We start from the raw sequence: 14,750 nt of genomic DNA, 5'->3' as shown, positions 1-14,750 counted from the left end.
CTAACCAGCAGAGCTCCAACCAGCAGGGTTAAAAGGTTATTAATCATCTCTGCTGCAGCCTGATACCAAATGTCCCACAGCATCATTACTGACATAATCCCTGCCTCTCCTCCAGAATACGTATGTTTCTGTGACTGCTCGTTAAACAAGGCTCACCACTCATGTGAGAACGGTGGCTAAGCACACAGAGCTACAGGCCTGGGCCCGGCACAGAAGTAGCCTATGTAGTGACACCAGCACTTGGTTAAGCCAGGGCATGAGACCAGGACACTTGGCCTAATGTGGTGGTGACAGCATGATTTATCTCCTTCTCAATGTCCACTCACATCCCGACTTTACTGAGCCCATATGTGTACACACTGTACACCAGCGATGAGGCGCTGCCTTATTAAGGCCCCAGTAGTGCACCAGCTGTGGGGCTTGAGCTAAGTGGCTCAGGCCTGTAGCTGAGACTTTATAATGGGGTCAAGGCCATTACGGCGCACCGCTGAAACCGGCCAGGTAAACACCGTCCTGAGGGGGGTTGAGCTGCTCTTGGACCCAGCCCTTTTGGTTTCAGCACCTTCATCAATCTCCCATAGCCAGCAATAAAGGGGGTCAGTGTAGAGAAATGCTGCGAACCTGCCATGTGCTCCAGGCCATGTGGTCAGTCTGGAGGTAAGAGATCCCGCTTGGCCTCACACCGGGCATGTCGGGTGGTTGCCAGTACAAGCTGTCAGGCCAGTAGAGCAGCCTCTTGATGGGCTACAGCCTGACAGCCTCTCCTCCGCCAACACACGGAGCCCTTCTGATGCCAGCTCATGGCACACTGAGCCCATCGTTATGGAAACGGAGGATTTACCTCCAGGAAAAAGAAAAAAAAACTCTGGGTTTGGTTGATTTTGTGTTTTTCTTTTTCCTTCTCCTGATGTTTTGTGATCATGCTTCATGAATCCGTTCAGGCTTCATTTAATAGTGCTAGTGATACACCTCGAAGCAGTCCAAAGTTCACAAAATGTAGGATTTGAGTTAATGTTGCCATCATCGGAAATAGCCGTTTTGGTATTTTTCACTCGCTATACTTTATTACGTGGAGTATTATGTTACTGCATTTTTATGAGGTATTAACATAAGGTAAAGTAACTATTTACCTTGGTAGATATACAGTATAATTCAACAAAGAGAGTGACACAACACAAAAGACTGCCCTGAGAGGAGAAATACAAAGTTTATTTCTTAATTTCTATGCAGATATTGACATGATGATTATGACAATGATTGTTTTTTTTACATTTGCCTATATTTCAGTTTGATCAATTACCTCACATATCAATCAGACAGGAGTATTATAAGTATCTTGAGAGATGATCAAATCTCACAAAAAGAGTTTGGTGTGGCACGGCCCACAGTAAGGTTTCCCCCCCTGCTCCTGGAAGACCCCCTGGCTAAGCTTGCGCAGACAGAAGGCACACACAAAGTGCCCTGGGTGGAACTTGCGGTCCAGAGCAGAGATGCAGCGGCCCGAGATGGGCTCGCCACATCCCCCACACAGTGTCCCCTGGCGGGAGTGGAAGTGCAGCGAACACAGGGGGCGGCCATCCAGCTCCAGGAAACAGCCATCAGTGAAGGGCTTCAGACAGTCCTGGTTAGAGGGAGGTGAAGAGAGAGAGTGAGATGGAGGAAGAGGGGGAAAAAAGAGTGAAAGAGAGAGACAGAGAGAGAGACAGAGAGAGAGAGACAGAGAGAGAGAGACAGAGAGAGAGAGACAGAGACAGAGAGAGAGAGAGACAGAGAGAGAGAGAGAGAGATAACTCTTATTCTGGTAGGTAATCCAAACTCGGCTGATGTTGTTCTGGATAACATTTACATTACAGCTGTTTGCTGTTGAGAGTGTTTCATTTGAGTAGATGTGTATATGCAAGCCTGAGCTATGTGTGGTCTGAGGTGATGGACTCACAGCGCAGACGAAGCAGTCAGGGTGCCAGGTCCCGTTGGCAGCAGACAGGTAGTTCTCTCTCACAGTCTGCCCACAACCTGAGCACTTAGGGGCAAAGAGGTGGTAGAAGTCTCTCTGGCAGTACGGTTTTCCTTCCTTCTCCAGAAAGCCTGCGGTGTAGACACACACACACACAACCACACACACACACACACATACATACATACACACACACAAACGCACACACACACGCACGCACGCACGCACACACACACACACACATATATACACATGGTCATGGTCTCTCTAGGGAACAGTGGTTGAGGTGATGTCTGCCAGACTACCAGGCTGTCCAGGTGTAGTCTCTCACCTTCAGGTCCAAACACCTCTCCACAGTGGGCACAGAAGAAGTGCTCAGGGTGCCAGGTGCGGTCTATCGCCGTCAGGATGTTCTGATAGAGAGGTCAGAAAGCCCAGTATGAGAGGATATACAGCACTGGAAACCCAACAACAAGCTCAATGATCTGGAGAGGTGATATTGTTTTGTACAGTTTTTTTTTTACATTGGCTAGCATATAATAGGAACCTTATAACCTCTCTCTTTCTCTCTCTCTCTCTCTCTCTCTCTCCCTCTCTCTCTCTCTCTCCCTCTCTCTCTCTCTCTTTCTCTCTCTCTCTCCCTCTCTCTCTCTCTCTTTCTCTCTCTCTCCCTCTCTCTCTTTCTCTCTCTCTGTTTCTCTCTCTTTCTCTCTCTCTCTCTCTCTCTCTCTCTCTCTCTCTCTCTCTGTAGCCTTCATCAGGGTGTTTTCAATGGTGATCATACAGTGGCCCAGACATAATAGAGCAGTAAGTGTTTCACCTTCAGGATAGGTCCCTTGCAGTAGGCACAGCGGGGGGAGAAGAGGTCCTGGTAGTCCTTCTCACAGTAGGCTTTGCCCTCCCTCTCGAAGAAGCCAGAGGTACCCAGCTCTGACCCACACGCCATACACACAAAGTGCTCAGGGTGCCACACCTCCCCCAGGGCTGTGATCATCTAGGAGAGAGTGGAGAGAGAAGAGGAGAAGAGGAGGAGAAGATCATTGAGAAAGAGCGGTGAGAAAGTGTATTCAATTGGGTTTCACCGCTGCTTTCAAATCACTATGTCGCCTAAGCTTCCAGCAGCGTGTATCGTTTACCTTTCCCACAATGCACTTGCCACAGGAAGCGCAGTGTCCCTTAGCGACGGTGCGTACGCCCATCTTCTCCATGTCGGAGCTCAGGCCTCCTAGAAGGTCATCTATGGCGTCTGTTTTTCTGCTCTGAGGCGACTTCTCCACGTCGGAGCTGTTGTCTTGGTTACTCTCGTCTTTCGCTTGGCCGTCATCCTCCTTTTCTTTCTTCTCTCCAACCGTTTTTCTTTTCACCGATTTTTTAACGAGAGGTGGTGGGGTGGAGGCAGGGGGCACGTCTGGAACCTAAAGGCAGGGAGGAAATATAGGAGTATCTGACTGATTCAAAAAACAACATTTTAACACAGTTGCCCCTTTAAATTCTATTGGGTTTGGGTTAGGGTTAGGCAGAAATTAGGCAGAAATTCAGATGGTATTGGCACGACATTGGATCATTATGTTAATCTCTTGTGCTTATACTGCCCTCTGCTGTCAAATTAAGTCAACTTCACTAAATGGGACAGTTATGCATCTCTCCTCTCCTGTTCTTATCCTTACTGTTTATTTAACACTTTCCTCAGACACCCATCAATGGAGCCCTGACTTCATGGATAGATATGTGCTTACCCCCAAATCCAGGCCTAACATCTCCTGCATGATGGCGTCCAGCTCTCTGGTTGCTGAGGTAGGGCTCATGTTGGCCTCCACTGGGGCTGGTAACTCACTGACAAACACACAGAGGAAAACCTCATGTATTTATATCACATTGACCACAGTTGTATACCTTCTGAGCAAAGGAACAAAATGGCCACATGAGTTAAACTGAGCTGAAAGAGAATGTCTCATCTGTATGGCCTGCCCTACTGGTGGCTCACCTGTATACATTGACCCTGTCTGGCTCCTTGCCTTTCTTTTTGGGCACCTTGTTAACCTGTGTGGAATGACACATAAACAGCAGTCACCTGAGACTGGGCTAGGAAGGTTCTCATGTGATGCACATATACTATATATATTTCACTATAGGTATTATTGAATAGACATGCACAACTACAACAACAACAACAACAACAACAACAACACAAGTGACAGTTGATATAAACACAACGAGGAGGTAGAAGACACCTCTCGATGATAATGTATGAAACGATCCTTGGTCTACAACAACAACAACAACAACAACAACAACAACGACTACAACAACAACAACAACAACAACAACTGGTGTGAGCAGTGATTACTTTGTCTTATGATGAACTGTTGGATTGATGATTCACTTACTTAAACAAATGGATTGTTGTAAGTTGCTTTGGATAAAGGCGTCTGCTAAATGCCATAAATGTAAATAAATGTAAATGTAAACAACAACAACAACTGCTAATGGTGACTTCATCATCATCATCACCTGTCCATATGTGAAGTCTGTGTGACTCTCTGTCTTCTGAGGAACTGGCTCAGGGCCAGTTGGGTTCTCGGCCAACTCCTGCAGGAGAAGATCTGTAACCCAATAAACAATCTCAATCTACTGAACACACGCACGCACGCACGCACGCACGCACACACACGCACACACACACACACATACACACACACACAGACACAGACACACACACACACACACACAGACACATGCACGCACACACGCACAGACACACACACACACACACACATGAACTAATCCATCTAGCAATTGCAGTAACACCCGCTTCCTCAGGATGTGATCACATCGTTAGACGCACAGTCCTCTTTACAGAAGTGAAACTTTCAAAGATGAGGCAGCCACACACAGCCTTATCAGAGCATTCAAACGCTCTCTGTCACATGTAGACTGCTGACAATAACTATTAAGTAATTGTGTTTCCTATCACTCACTTTAAAGAGGACTTTTAAATAACCACAAGGGTGGAGATGTAACACCATATCAATCACAGTTTTGTTTCATAAAGTAAAAAAAACAATACTCCTCTGGCTGAAGGTCCCTACTGTAGGTATTGAGTCCATTGCCTATCTCTATGATATACTGTAGGTATTGAGTCCATTGCCTATCTCAATGATATACTGTAGGTCTATGTGAATTCTGTAAATAATCTCGCCATTCAAAGCATCATCTCTCTCTCAACATTGGAAATGTAATATGAGTTGACATGGGCAGCCATATATCCAAAAATGGATCCGATGCAAACGTACAGCAAAATAAGCTCCTCAACTCCAGCATGAAACTCTCACTAACACCTTCTCGTGAGTGTCAATATTTTGACAACTTCTCTAGCCTACATTTTCAAATGTATTAATCTAATAAATGTGTCTGAATGATGCCCTTCTTTTGATAGTGTTAATAAACTGTTTCACAGCAACAGCGGAGGAAGAGAGACACCACTTACCCAGCTCATCCATGCTTGCTGAATATACGTGTATGTATGAGCCTACGTGCATGTGGGCCTACGTGTGCGCGTGTTTGTGTGTGTGTGTGTGTGTGTGTGTGTGTGTGTGTGTGTGTGCGTGCGTGCGCGTGCGTGTGTGTGTGTGTGTGTTTCTGCCGCTTAACAGATCCAAACTGTCACTTCCTTTTCTCAGTTTTGTTTTTGTTAACTTGTGTTAAGTTTTGTGAACTCTTTTGAATAATGACAGATAAATGTACATGTTATTGATCAAATTGACCATTACAATTTAAGCTACACATTATTTATAAGTATAAATACATTATTTTCTTACAGTAACACAATTTCAGGTTTGCATAAACAAAACAGCAAACACATGACCTACTTAGGGTTGGAATAGTTGCACACACACACACACACACACACACACACACACACACACACACACACACACACACACACACACACACACACAGGAAGCTAGGTGGCTGTATAGACCAAATGTCACAGTCTGAAATCAGTTCAGTGTGTACACATAGTTTGACAACATTATTTCATTATAGACATCATTATAACATAATGGGATTGATTGATTTTATGACATCATGATAGATTGCTGCAGTCCACGGCAGCACTATGAGAACACAACACAAGGCATGTGTTGTTCCTGCTTACAGTGTGACAGGGTGAAGAGCTATGTGATCATTGTTATTGAATTGTGACAGCAAAAAGGATCAATGTCATAACCTTGAAAATGACATTTTTTTATGACCGTTGTCAGTTAAAGTGAGGTGTAGCCATGTCATTCGCATTGCACAGTGCTGTTTGTGCAGTGTGCCGTTACATTGTCGCAGTTTAAGAAATTAAAATGTAAAAAAAAATGTAACAGAAAAACATGACAAAGTAACAACAGCCTCCAGCCAGTTATCACAACGTAACAGATCCGTCTCCCATTGGTTGACATTCATGTGTTCGCCGTGATGGTTCTTGGGAAGGAAAACTAGCCACCTCCCTCTTCCTCACAGTTCCTGTTTCTAGTTCGATAGCTATTCTTGTATATTGATAGATTTTTTCGTTGAGTGATGAATGAAAGGCATTGTGTCTTGTCATATTGTGACAGTGTGAGTAGTTGTGCATCAGCAGAGTCCCGGCATGAGCGACAGAAGTCGGTCAAAATCTAGATCCTAGCTAGCTAGCTACTTAAAAGGGCAACTGAGTGATGGCGGGTGGGACCCGCTAGAATTTACAAGTCAAATCACAGCGAGGTGAGGTGGGTGTCCCAAACACACTTAGTTGTACGTCGTAATGAATTGTAACGGTATACTGGAATAGTAGAAATACACCCCGTATTATTGTGATGTAGTTGTGGGCCATTAACAACATTGTTTTATTGTCAAATACTAGAATTATGAGAGACATCTGTTGACAAAACTGACATGCACAGCTAGACACAGTCAGTGGACCTTTGTTGACTTGAGAGTCTATGCAGGTGTCAAACTAGGCAAAGGAGAAACAGTGCAGTTTTCATAATCATGTGGTCCTTCAAAGTATAATTTAATCAATTATAGATTAAGTTTGATATGTAGAATAACAAATTCATGCACTGAGAGCGCCTACAGAGCTCTTTTTAATACTACGAGTACTGTATGAATGGTTATGTGATATGTTGTTGTCACTGTTTCTTCTGCCACTCCGGGGGTGCTGGAACACATCAGTGACCGGAGCAGCGACAACAGACTATGGCATCCACGAGAGATGCCCTGCGGAGGCAGCGCCGCAGGGAGCTGGACGCCCGGCGGAGTAAGTCCAGGGTTCGTCTGGGGTCATGCCAGCAGAGCTGGGGTCAGTTGAAGGACAGCCTGGGCTTCTCTCTGCACTCTGAGCTGGCCCACTACCTACTGGACAGGTACGTGTCTGTAGCCTTCTACAACATGCCATTTACTTAAAAAAAAAAATATAGAGAACTTGTCCTTTACATCCTACCCTAGTGGACGGAAGATGGCTCAGACCAGTCATATAGGGAGAAACAAGGGACTTGTTGGTGATAACTAACTAATTAACTAATAACTAGTAGTTCAAAATAATACATGTGCAAACGGCACATCATCTTCACGACTCGTCTGTACAGAGTTTTATGTTTTTCCACATAATTCTTTTCTCTTGCTCTTTCAGCGACTGGCTTCACTAACGTGTTTTCCCTCTCCTTCCCTCAGCTATTTTTCCAAAGAGTGTGCCAAATGCGCAGGTGAACACACTTTTCCATTATGTACACTTTATATCTGTGTAAGAATATATTCTAGGAAGTTTATTTTGACGGTTGGTGCTTTTCAGTTACATGTAAAACTGTGTCTTGTCTCGGCTCCGCAGGCAGCGCGAAGGATGACACTGGGACCGTGGTGACATCATCGATAGAGTCTCTGCATCGTCTTGTCCTGCTGGTCCACAGCCACGGACAACAGTGCCCCTTCCCGCCCACCCTCCAGGCCGGCAGCGCCTGGGAGAACCAGGCATCTGGCACGGAGGGGAGGCCGTCAAGGCGAGAGAGGGTGAAACGCAGAAGAGGCACAAAGCGCTTAGCGCCTCAGGCGGGAGTCAAAGAGTCGGCTTCTTCAGAGGAGGAGATCTCCCCATGTAGCCAGGGGAAGGAGAAGGGAGAGGCAGCACATGTGCTGGAGTCAGAACTGTGTCTGTGTTATGTCTGTGAGGGCAGCCATCTCCTCTCGTGGACACCGATGCTGAGTAGCAGTGAAGAAGAGAGAGGGGGAAGCTCAGGGGAAGGGGGAGATGGGAAGAGGGGTGACACCGTTGCAGGTTCAGATAAGTCCAGAGGCCGAGGGAGGAGAAGAGCACAGGAGCCAAAGAAGGAGTGTGTCAGGAAGAGTGCTCGTCGTGCTGCGAGGCCCAGGACACATGCTGGAGCAAGGTCTGTGGTGACCCAAGAGAAAGTGGAGCAACCAGAGGAGGAGCTGATGGACCTGACAACCTCTAACCCTGGAGAGAGCAACTCGATAGGTTTGAGTGCTAACTGTTTTTTTTTTTATATCCGATTATTTTGAAATGCCTGTGTCTACTTAAGATTGCGTTGTTGTTGTTTGCCTCTGTCCAGGAAATGACCCCACACAGATGGAGTCAGAGACAGGAAGTGACACAATGCCTGAAGAGTCCTTACAGTCACTGGAAGACTGGTAAAGTAGTAGTTTGTTTTAGACAATAACATCTTACATGTCTTTGTCATTCAAACCTCAGCAACCCAGACTGACGTTTGTCTGTGTTTATGCTTCCACAGGCAACCGCTGGATAATAACAGGGAAGATGACAACAGCCCAGACAGCGACAATGACAACCATCACATTGAAATAGTCACTGGAGAAAATGACGTCCCTTCACCACACAGGTCTTAATGCACCATTTAACAATTTGATTAATGATAATTAAAGTGACTGTGAATACACACAAACATTTTTGTGGCGCTTGCATATTGATGTAGTACCAGAGAGAGCCTTTAGGGGGACACATAGGAAAGCAGTTTAGTCAGAAGTAGAGATGGTAAGGGGAGAACTAACTTTTGTGGCTTTGTTTGTAAATATGATGATTTGATTAAATGTTTAAGAGACTTCCATTGTTTCAAGAACAAGATATTTGTGGTGGAAAAAAACATGGTTCAAAGGATTCAGACTATCATGCTGTACTGTGTAATCAATTAAATTAATATTCTATCATTTGGTTTGGGTTTCAGAGGGAAGCAATCAGCTGATGTTTCTCAGATTGCTGGCAAAAAGAAAAGGTTGGCTTACTTCAAAGTTATTCTGTAGAATACAGTTTGGTTTTTTTGCTTATACATGTTTTTATGTATTTGTTTACTTGATGGCTGTTAATGTTGGCTGATCCTTTGTCTGCGTTAACCTTTTGTTTACTGTTTACTAAGTCTTTTCGGTTAGATTTGTCTTTTGTCAACCTGACCTTGATGCTCACAGAAAAGCAGCAGCACCCAAAGAATTCCTGCCTTGTGAGTTTGAAGGCTGTGGAAAGATCTTCTCCTCCCGCTGGTTCCTCAATGTGAGTCCAGTAGTAGTGAAAGTCGGAGGAGCCAGTAACCAACCTCAAGGCCAAACGCACTAAACACACTAAACTGACTGTTTGTCATCTGTCATTCAGCATCACATGAAGTACCAGCATGTCCATCAGAGGACGTTCACCTGCTCCCACTCCAACTGTGGGAAATCCTTCAACTACAAAAAGCACCTGAAGGAGCATGAGAAACTCCACAGCAGTGAGTACCCCTCACATCTCGGTTAGGATCCTTCTGCGCAACACAGAAATGAATATGCTGATCCGCTGAGTAAGCAGTGACAGGGCGTCAGTGAGCCTGTGTGCTGTACAGTGGTTTGCGTGTGACGGTTTTCTTCCTGGCTTGTGTCACTGGAGATCAGAGAGACTTCATCTGTGAGTTCTGTGCCCGAGCGTTCCGCACCAGCAGCCATCTTCTCGTCCACTGCCGGATCCACACTGGGGAGAAGCCACTTCAGTGAGTGCATAGATTAGCACTAGCATAGATTTCTTTTTTGTTATGATGACTGATGTACAGATTATTCAAATACTTTAGACATATACAGTACCAGTCAAAAGTTTGGACACACCTTCTCATTCAATGGTTTTTCTTAATTTTTTAAATTATTTTCTACATTATAGATTAATATTGAAGACATCAAAACTATGAAAGAACACATATGGAATTATGTAGTAAACAAAAAAGTGTTAAACAAACCAGAATATGGTTTATATTTTAGATTCTTCAAAGTAGCCACCTTTTGCTTCGATGACAGCTTTGCACACTCTTGGCAAGTTTGTGTCCAAACTTTTGACCGGTACTGTATATACTTGTTGTAAGTCGCTTTGGATAAAAGCGTCTGCTAAATGTCAAAAATGTCAAAAATGTAAAGTCATGCTGTTTGTTATACTCTGTCTATGACACATTTGAATAGTAAACATTACCACTCGGACCGTCTGTAAATCCTGTCACATGAACTACTTTTTGTTACTGTGGAAGTAGGTGTCACTGTAGGCCTAGGTCTCCCTCTCTGAAAACGGCAGGGAAGTCGGACATCATCACTCCCATAGAAATGTCGATCTATTTTTAATTCAGATTATAAGTGTGCACTGTGGGCTGGTTTCCCGGAAACAGATTTAAGCCTAATCCTGGACTAAAATGCACCTTAACTGATTGATTTTCTATTGAAAATTGGATTTAGTCCAGGACTAAATAGACTTAATCTGTGTCCAGGAAAGTGGCCAAAAATTACAAAATGTTTCTGCGTGTGTGGCGCATGACCTTAATGATGGTCCTCTGTGGCTCAGTGGGTAGAGCATGGTGCTCACCCGCTGGGACCATATATACTGAAAAATGTATGTGCTCTGCAATGTATGTCGCTTTGGATAAAGGCGTCGGCTAAATGGCATCAATAATGAGTGTCTGTCCCTCCCCTGGTCCCCAGGTGTGAGGTGTGTGGCTTCACCTGCCGTCAGAAGGCCTCCCTCAACTGGCACATGCGCAAGCACAACACCGAGAGCAGCTACCAGTTCCCCTGCGAGGTGTGCGGCCGGCGCTTTGAGAAGAGGGACAACCTGATCTCTCACCGACGCAGGAGCCACTCGGCCCAGGCCTCAGGGCCCGCCGCCGTCGCTGACTCACCTCCAAGTGGGCACACACACCCTCCTCCTACAGGCACCGGCTCAGCCCCCCCCACTGACCGTGGCTTAGACACTCACACAGACCCTCCCCAGCCCAGCAGTGACCCCACTCTCACAGACCCTCCCCAGTGCAGCAATGACCCCACTCACACAGACCCTCCCCAACCCAGCAGTGACCCCACTCACACAGACCCACCCCAACCCAGCAGTGACCCCACTCACACAGACCCTCCCCAACCCAGCAGTGACCCCACTCACACAGACCCTCCCCAGCGAAGCAGTGACCCCACTCTCACAGACGGAGACACAGGGGACAGCACTATCCTCCAGACGTGAAACAATTAAACAACAAGGCTATGTTTTGACCCCTGTTGTTTTAGAGTGTATGCAGAAAGCAACCTGTAGATATTATTGACATAGTCAATACAGGGTTTTCATTGACTGTAAATAAGTGATCCCTGATCTTTTGTGAGCCAAGTGCTCAGGTTAACTGCTCCTATGGGGTCCATATGAATAATGCCCATTGAATACAGGTGAAGTCTGAAAGGTCCTTTGTCTCCCTTTTGGCTCTCACCTCTCCTTGTTTGTCGTTGATACTCTGAGCAAGCCTTTTCCACTCACCTGCTCACGTAATGCTTATTTTTTTCGTTGATCATCAAAACTTTGTTTTCTGTCTCATTTTGACATTACCATCATTTTATTATCATTTATTACCATTATTTTTGGAGGGACATGGATAGACCTAGATATAAGTTTATCTTGATCTCTTTGTTGATTACATATTACATATTTATGAATAAATAAGGTCTAACATCTTTGCCCATAGATCTGTAAATGGAAACGAGAGAGATTGTAGAGATCTATAACTCAGTAAGGGCTTATGTGAACACTGGTGACATTTAAAAGCCTTAGATTGCTGCACATTGTGAGGAACTAAACTTGTGTTTCTTACCTTTGTTTAATGATCTTGTTTGACCTTGACGCATATATTACAAAGTTGTAATCTGAGATGGTGTATTACTTGAGATGCTTTGTTATAATGACAATATGGTGCTGTATTCATTCTATTTATGAGGATTTTTGTGAATACATTAAGGCAATAAAGCTATTTTTCCTATTTTCAATATGTTGGCGGATTGATTGACGACCACCGTGTCAAATACAGGCACTTGCTAACAGGTGGGCATTGTCACTAGAATTACTTTTTTTTTTTTTTTTTTTTTACACCCAATGGGCGAACAAGACATTTTAGAAGACCCGCCTCCCAGTGGTTGCCATGACTACAACACATTTCTCCCCTCGGAGTTGAGCGACAAGTATTTCAACCAATTGGGACAGAGATGGGTGCGAGTTTGCGCGCACACTGAAAGCTGCCTGGTGAATTTCTGGCTACTATCAAATCACTTTGGGTACACGCTACGGTCGGACCCGGGGCAGGTGAATGACTGGGAATGGAAAATGTACTATAAAGGTTTTCAAGAAAATACATACAGGTAAATGACTCGTTATTCAGGCTACCTCCCGTAGAATATGAATACAATATGCTTTGTAACTAGCTCGAGGAACTGCTCAAATGCCGACTACAGCAGCATGACAGACAATGTAGAATTCAAGCTTGCACGCTACAGCTGACACTGAAACACAACTGTTAGTTATATTCTGCATACCTCGTCAGGCCAGGCAGATAGTTAATCAGACGATATCAAGTAACTGTTTCATTTGCGAAGCACCAAGTTCGAAGATATTGCATGATCATTACAGTCAGTTTGCTTAGCTAACGGTTATCTTTTTTTGAAGTAATAGTGCATGCATAATGTCTAGTGAAAATGCAATAAACCAGAGACTTTAAGTTTCGAATGCATTGGAAAAACTTAAATTTTCTTGATCATCTAAAACTTCTCTATCTTATGGTTATAATGATATTGCAATTGGTCTCGTTGTTTTGGCAGTTGACGGGTCAGACTGATTATCAAGGGGATTTTGGATACATTTCTACTAGGACAGTAATAAGCTTCTGAACCTGATGTAGTACAGTAGGCTGCTACTACGGTCTAAGATTCTATGCCAGGACCAGTAATCCGACCCATCAGTGCCAGAATAATACGCTGTCTATTCAATATTTTATTGAATTACATCTGAATTTCGGGAACTCGATAAGTAGTATGGAATATGTGGGTTGTTCAATCCCATCTATTATTATGTGATTTGATGCTATTTGTACACAAGTCAGGAGGGGATTATTTCTAAATAGGGAAACTGAGAACTTCATGGTTTCTTAATGAGTGAAAGAGTACCAGCCAACTGATATTGAGACACAAACAAGGAGAGCTGTCTTCATCAAGCTGAACTCCCTCCGAGGCTGAAGGGTGAAAGCAGGGGATGAGTCACAATGTGGTGGGTGATAATGAGGAAAAAAATGTAGTCAAAAAAAAATGGAGGGGGTTTTCATTAGATAAAGAAACTACCAGTCTTGTGATGTTCGACTTCGCAGCCTCCTGCCAGTTTCGATTCCTGAGTGCGGTGCTTGTCTGCAAAGTGTGTTTTTTTTTTTTTCAACAGGAGTGTTTATTCAATGGCTCCACTTTGAAAACTTCACCTAAGTACTGCTATGACTCAATGTCACAGTCTTTCTGCCACTGTGCCTTAGGGTTAGGGCTGTTGCTCTAAGCACAGCGTACTAACACCGTACTAACAACAGTGAATGCACAATAATAACAACACTGTGCAAAGCGTGGTCCGAGGGCACCTGTATCTGTGTGTCAAGCTCCTCTGGACGATAGCCTGGGTTTGTGAACTCGGACTGAGCTCAGGAGAGACATGATGTCACCGCCTCAGCGCTGTTTACATTTCAACCTTTGGTTTGTTTAAGAAAATGTCCCAGAACAGCTTTCAACCCGGAGGCTTTAGGCTGATGTCAGGAGACTCCAGGCCCAACCTGGGCGGTTGAGGTGGGGTGAGGTGAGGTGAGGTGAGGTGGGTGAGGGAGGAGCTGAGGTGGTGCATGCTGCTTGCCCCAGCGGGTCCTTCAGGCAGCAGGCAGGCAGGCCCTTGTGTGTGCTGCTGGAGATCTCATTGAAGTGAACAGTGAAGGCTTTGAACCCCCCCCCCCCCTACCCGGCAGGGCTTTATTGAGCCGGGGCCAGGCTGGAGGCTCAGCAGCCCTAACCGCTGCCATCGTCAGGTCCCTGTTACATGGCCTTCCAGAGCCACACAGCCCACATCTGAAGCCTGCCGCAATTAGAGCCCATTCTCACCGGCACACATCACTCCTCTGTGACTCGGCCTGTGAAAGTCTGCGATGTGGGGAGCTGAGGAGGAGGAGGAGGAGGAGGAGGAGAAATGGGGAAGGTCCAGGGGAATAAGAGCCCTACTTTGCATTTAGATTTGAATTGACTCTGTGTGGCGTTCTGTCGATTTGGCCTTTGCCTGTAAGCCTGATCGTGGGAGAGCCTCCCGAGCTGGAGCTGGCACCAGCACCCCTCCTGTCAGGGAAATACATCATCAATAACGGTGCACAGGGCACACACACACACACACACACACACACACACACACACACAATGCAGATAGAGCAATACTCATTAGTTTTATAGACTACCTCTCAACTTGACCTACAATGATGTT

At 45.1% G+C, this 14,750-nt stretch overlaps 3 protein-coding genes across 4 annotated transcripts in view; 2 read left to right on the top strand and 1 right to left on the bottom strand.

The window, feature by feature from the left end:
* Window positions 1–1,183: 1,183 nt before the first annotated feature.
* On the bottom strand, window positions 1,184–5,512 carry lpxn (leupaxin). The gene is made up of 9 exons (XM_083671022.1): window positions 5,442–5,512; window positions 4,466–4,557; window positions 3,939–3,994; window positions 3,691–3,787; window positions 3,091–3,369; window positions 2,775–2,948; window positions 2,286–2,367; window positions 1,937–2,085; window positions 1,184–1,621 (listed from the first exon to the last, which is right to left on the bottom strand). The coding sequence occupies exons 1-9, from the start codon at window positions 5,491–5,493 to the stop codon at window positions 1,355–1,357; spliced, it is 1,248 nt and encodes a 415-aa protein (XP_083527148.1). The 5' UTR covers window positions 5,494–5,512; the 3' UTR covers window positions 1,184–1,354.
* Window positions 5,513–6,482: 970 nt separating this feature from the next.
* Window positions 6,483–12,234, top strand: znf692 (zinc finger protein 692). Of its 2 annotated transcripts, none has more exons than XM_083671206.1 (11): window positions 6,483–6,703; window positions 7,154–7,344; window positions 7,652–7,683; window positions 7,806–8,450; window positions 8,545–8,623; window positions 8,725–8,832; window positions 9,175–9,222; window positions 9,413–9,494; window positions 9,594–9,708; window positions 9,864–9,963; window positions 10,931–12,234. In XM_083671206.1, exons 2-11 carry the CDS (start codon window positions 7,178–7,180, stop codon window positions 11,460–11,462), a joined length of 1,908 nt encoding a protein of 635 aa, XP_083527332.1. In that variant the 5' UTR covers window positions 6,483–6,703; window positions 7,154–7,177; the 3' UTR covers window positions 11,463–12,234. The 2 variants fall into 2 exon arrangements, with proteins under 2 accessions (XP_083527332.1, XP_083527331.1); XM_083671205.1 differs by having other exon boundaries at window positions 6,483–6,708.
* A 306-nt stretch (window positions 12,235–12,540) lies between these two features.
* fcho1 (FCH and mu domain containing endocytic adaptor 1) overlaps window positions 12,541–14,750 on the top strand; it is a 39,372-nt gene continuing 37,162 nt past the window's right edge. The window contains 1 exon segment of the mRNA XM_083671830.1: window positions 12,541–12,619. The gene's annotated coding sequence lies outside the window, so the exon portion shown is untranslated.

This window comes from Argentina silus (genome assembly GCF_951799395.1).
Source record: "Argentina silus genome assembly, chromosome: 6".
Taxonomy (NCBI): domain Eukaryota; kingdom Metazoa; phylum Chordata; class Actinopteri; order Argentiniformes; family Argentinidae; genus Argentina; species Argentina silus.
This window is presented reverse-complemented; position numbering and strand designations above follow the sequence as displayed.

Excerpts from the sequence above, each read along its gene's own strand:
- lpxn (XM_083671022.1), bottom strand. The coding sequence starts at position 5,493 with ATGCACGTAGGCTCATACATACACGTATATTCAGCAAGCATGGATGAG. Across the intron at positions 3,370-3,690 it reads TGTTAGGCCTGGATTTGGGG|GTTCCAGACGTGCCCCCTGC; the intron begins GTAAGCACATAT and ends CCCTGCCTTTAG. Across the intron at positions 2,368-2,774 it reads GCAAGGGACCTATCCTGAAG|AACATCCTGACGGCGATAGA; the intron begins GTGAAACACTTA and ends CCTCTCTATCAG.
- znf692 (XM_083671206.1), top strand. The coding sequence starts at position 7,178 with ATGGCATCCACGAGAGATGCCCTGCGGAGGCAGCGCCGCAGGGAGCTG. Across the intron at positions 7,684-7,805 it reads AGAGTGTGCCAAATGCGCAG|GCAGCGCGAAGGATGACACT; the intron begins GTGAACACACTT and ends TCGGCTCCGCAG. Across the intron at positions 8,624-8,724 it reads TTACAGTCACTGGAAGACTG|GCAACCGCTGGATAATAACA; the intron begins GTAAAGTAGTAG and ends ATGCTTCCACAG.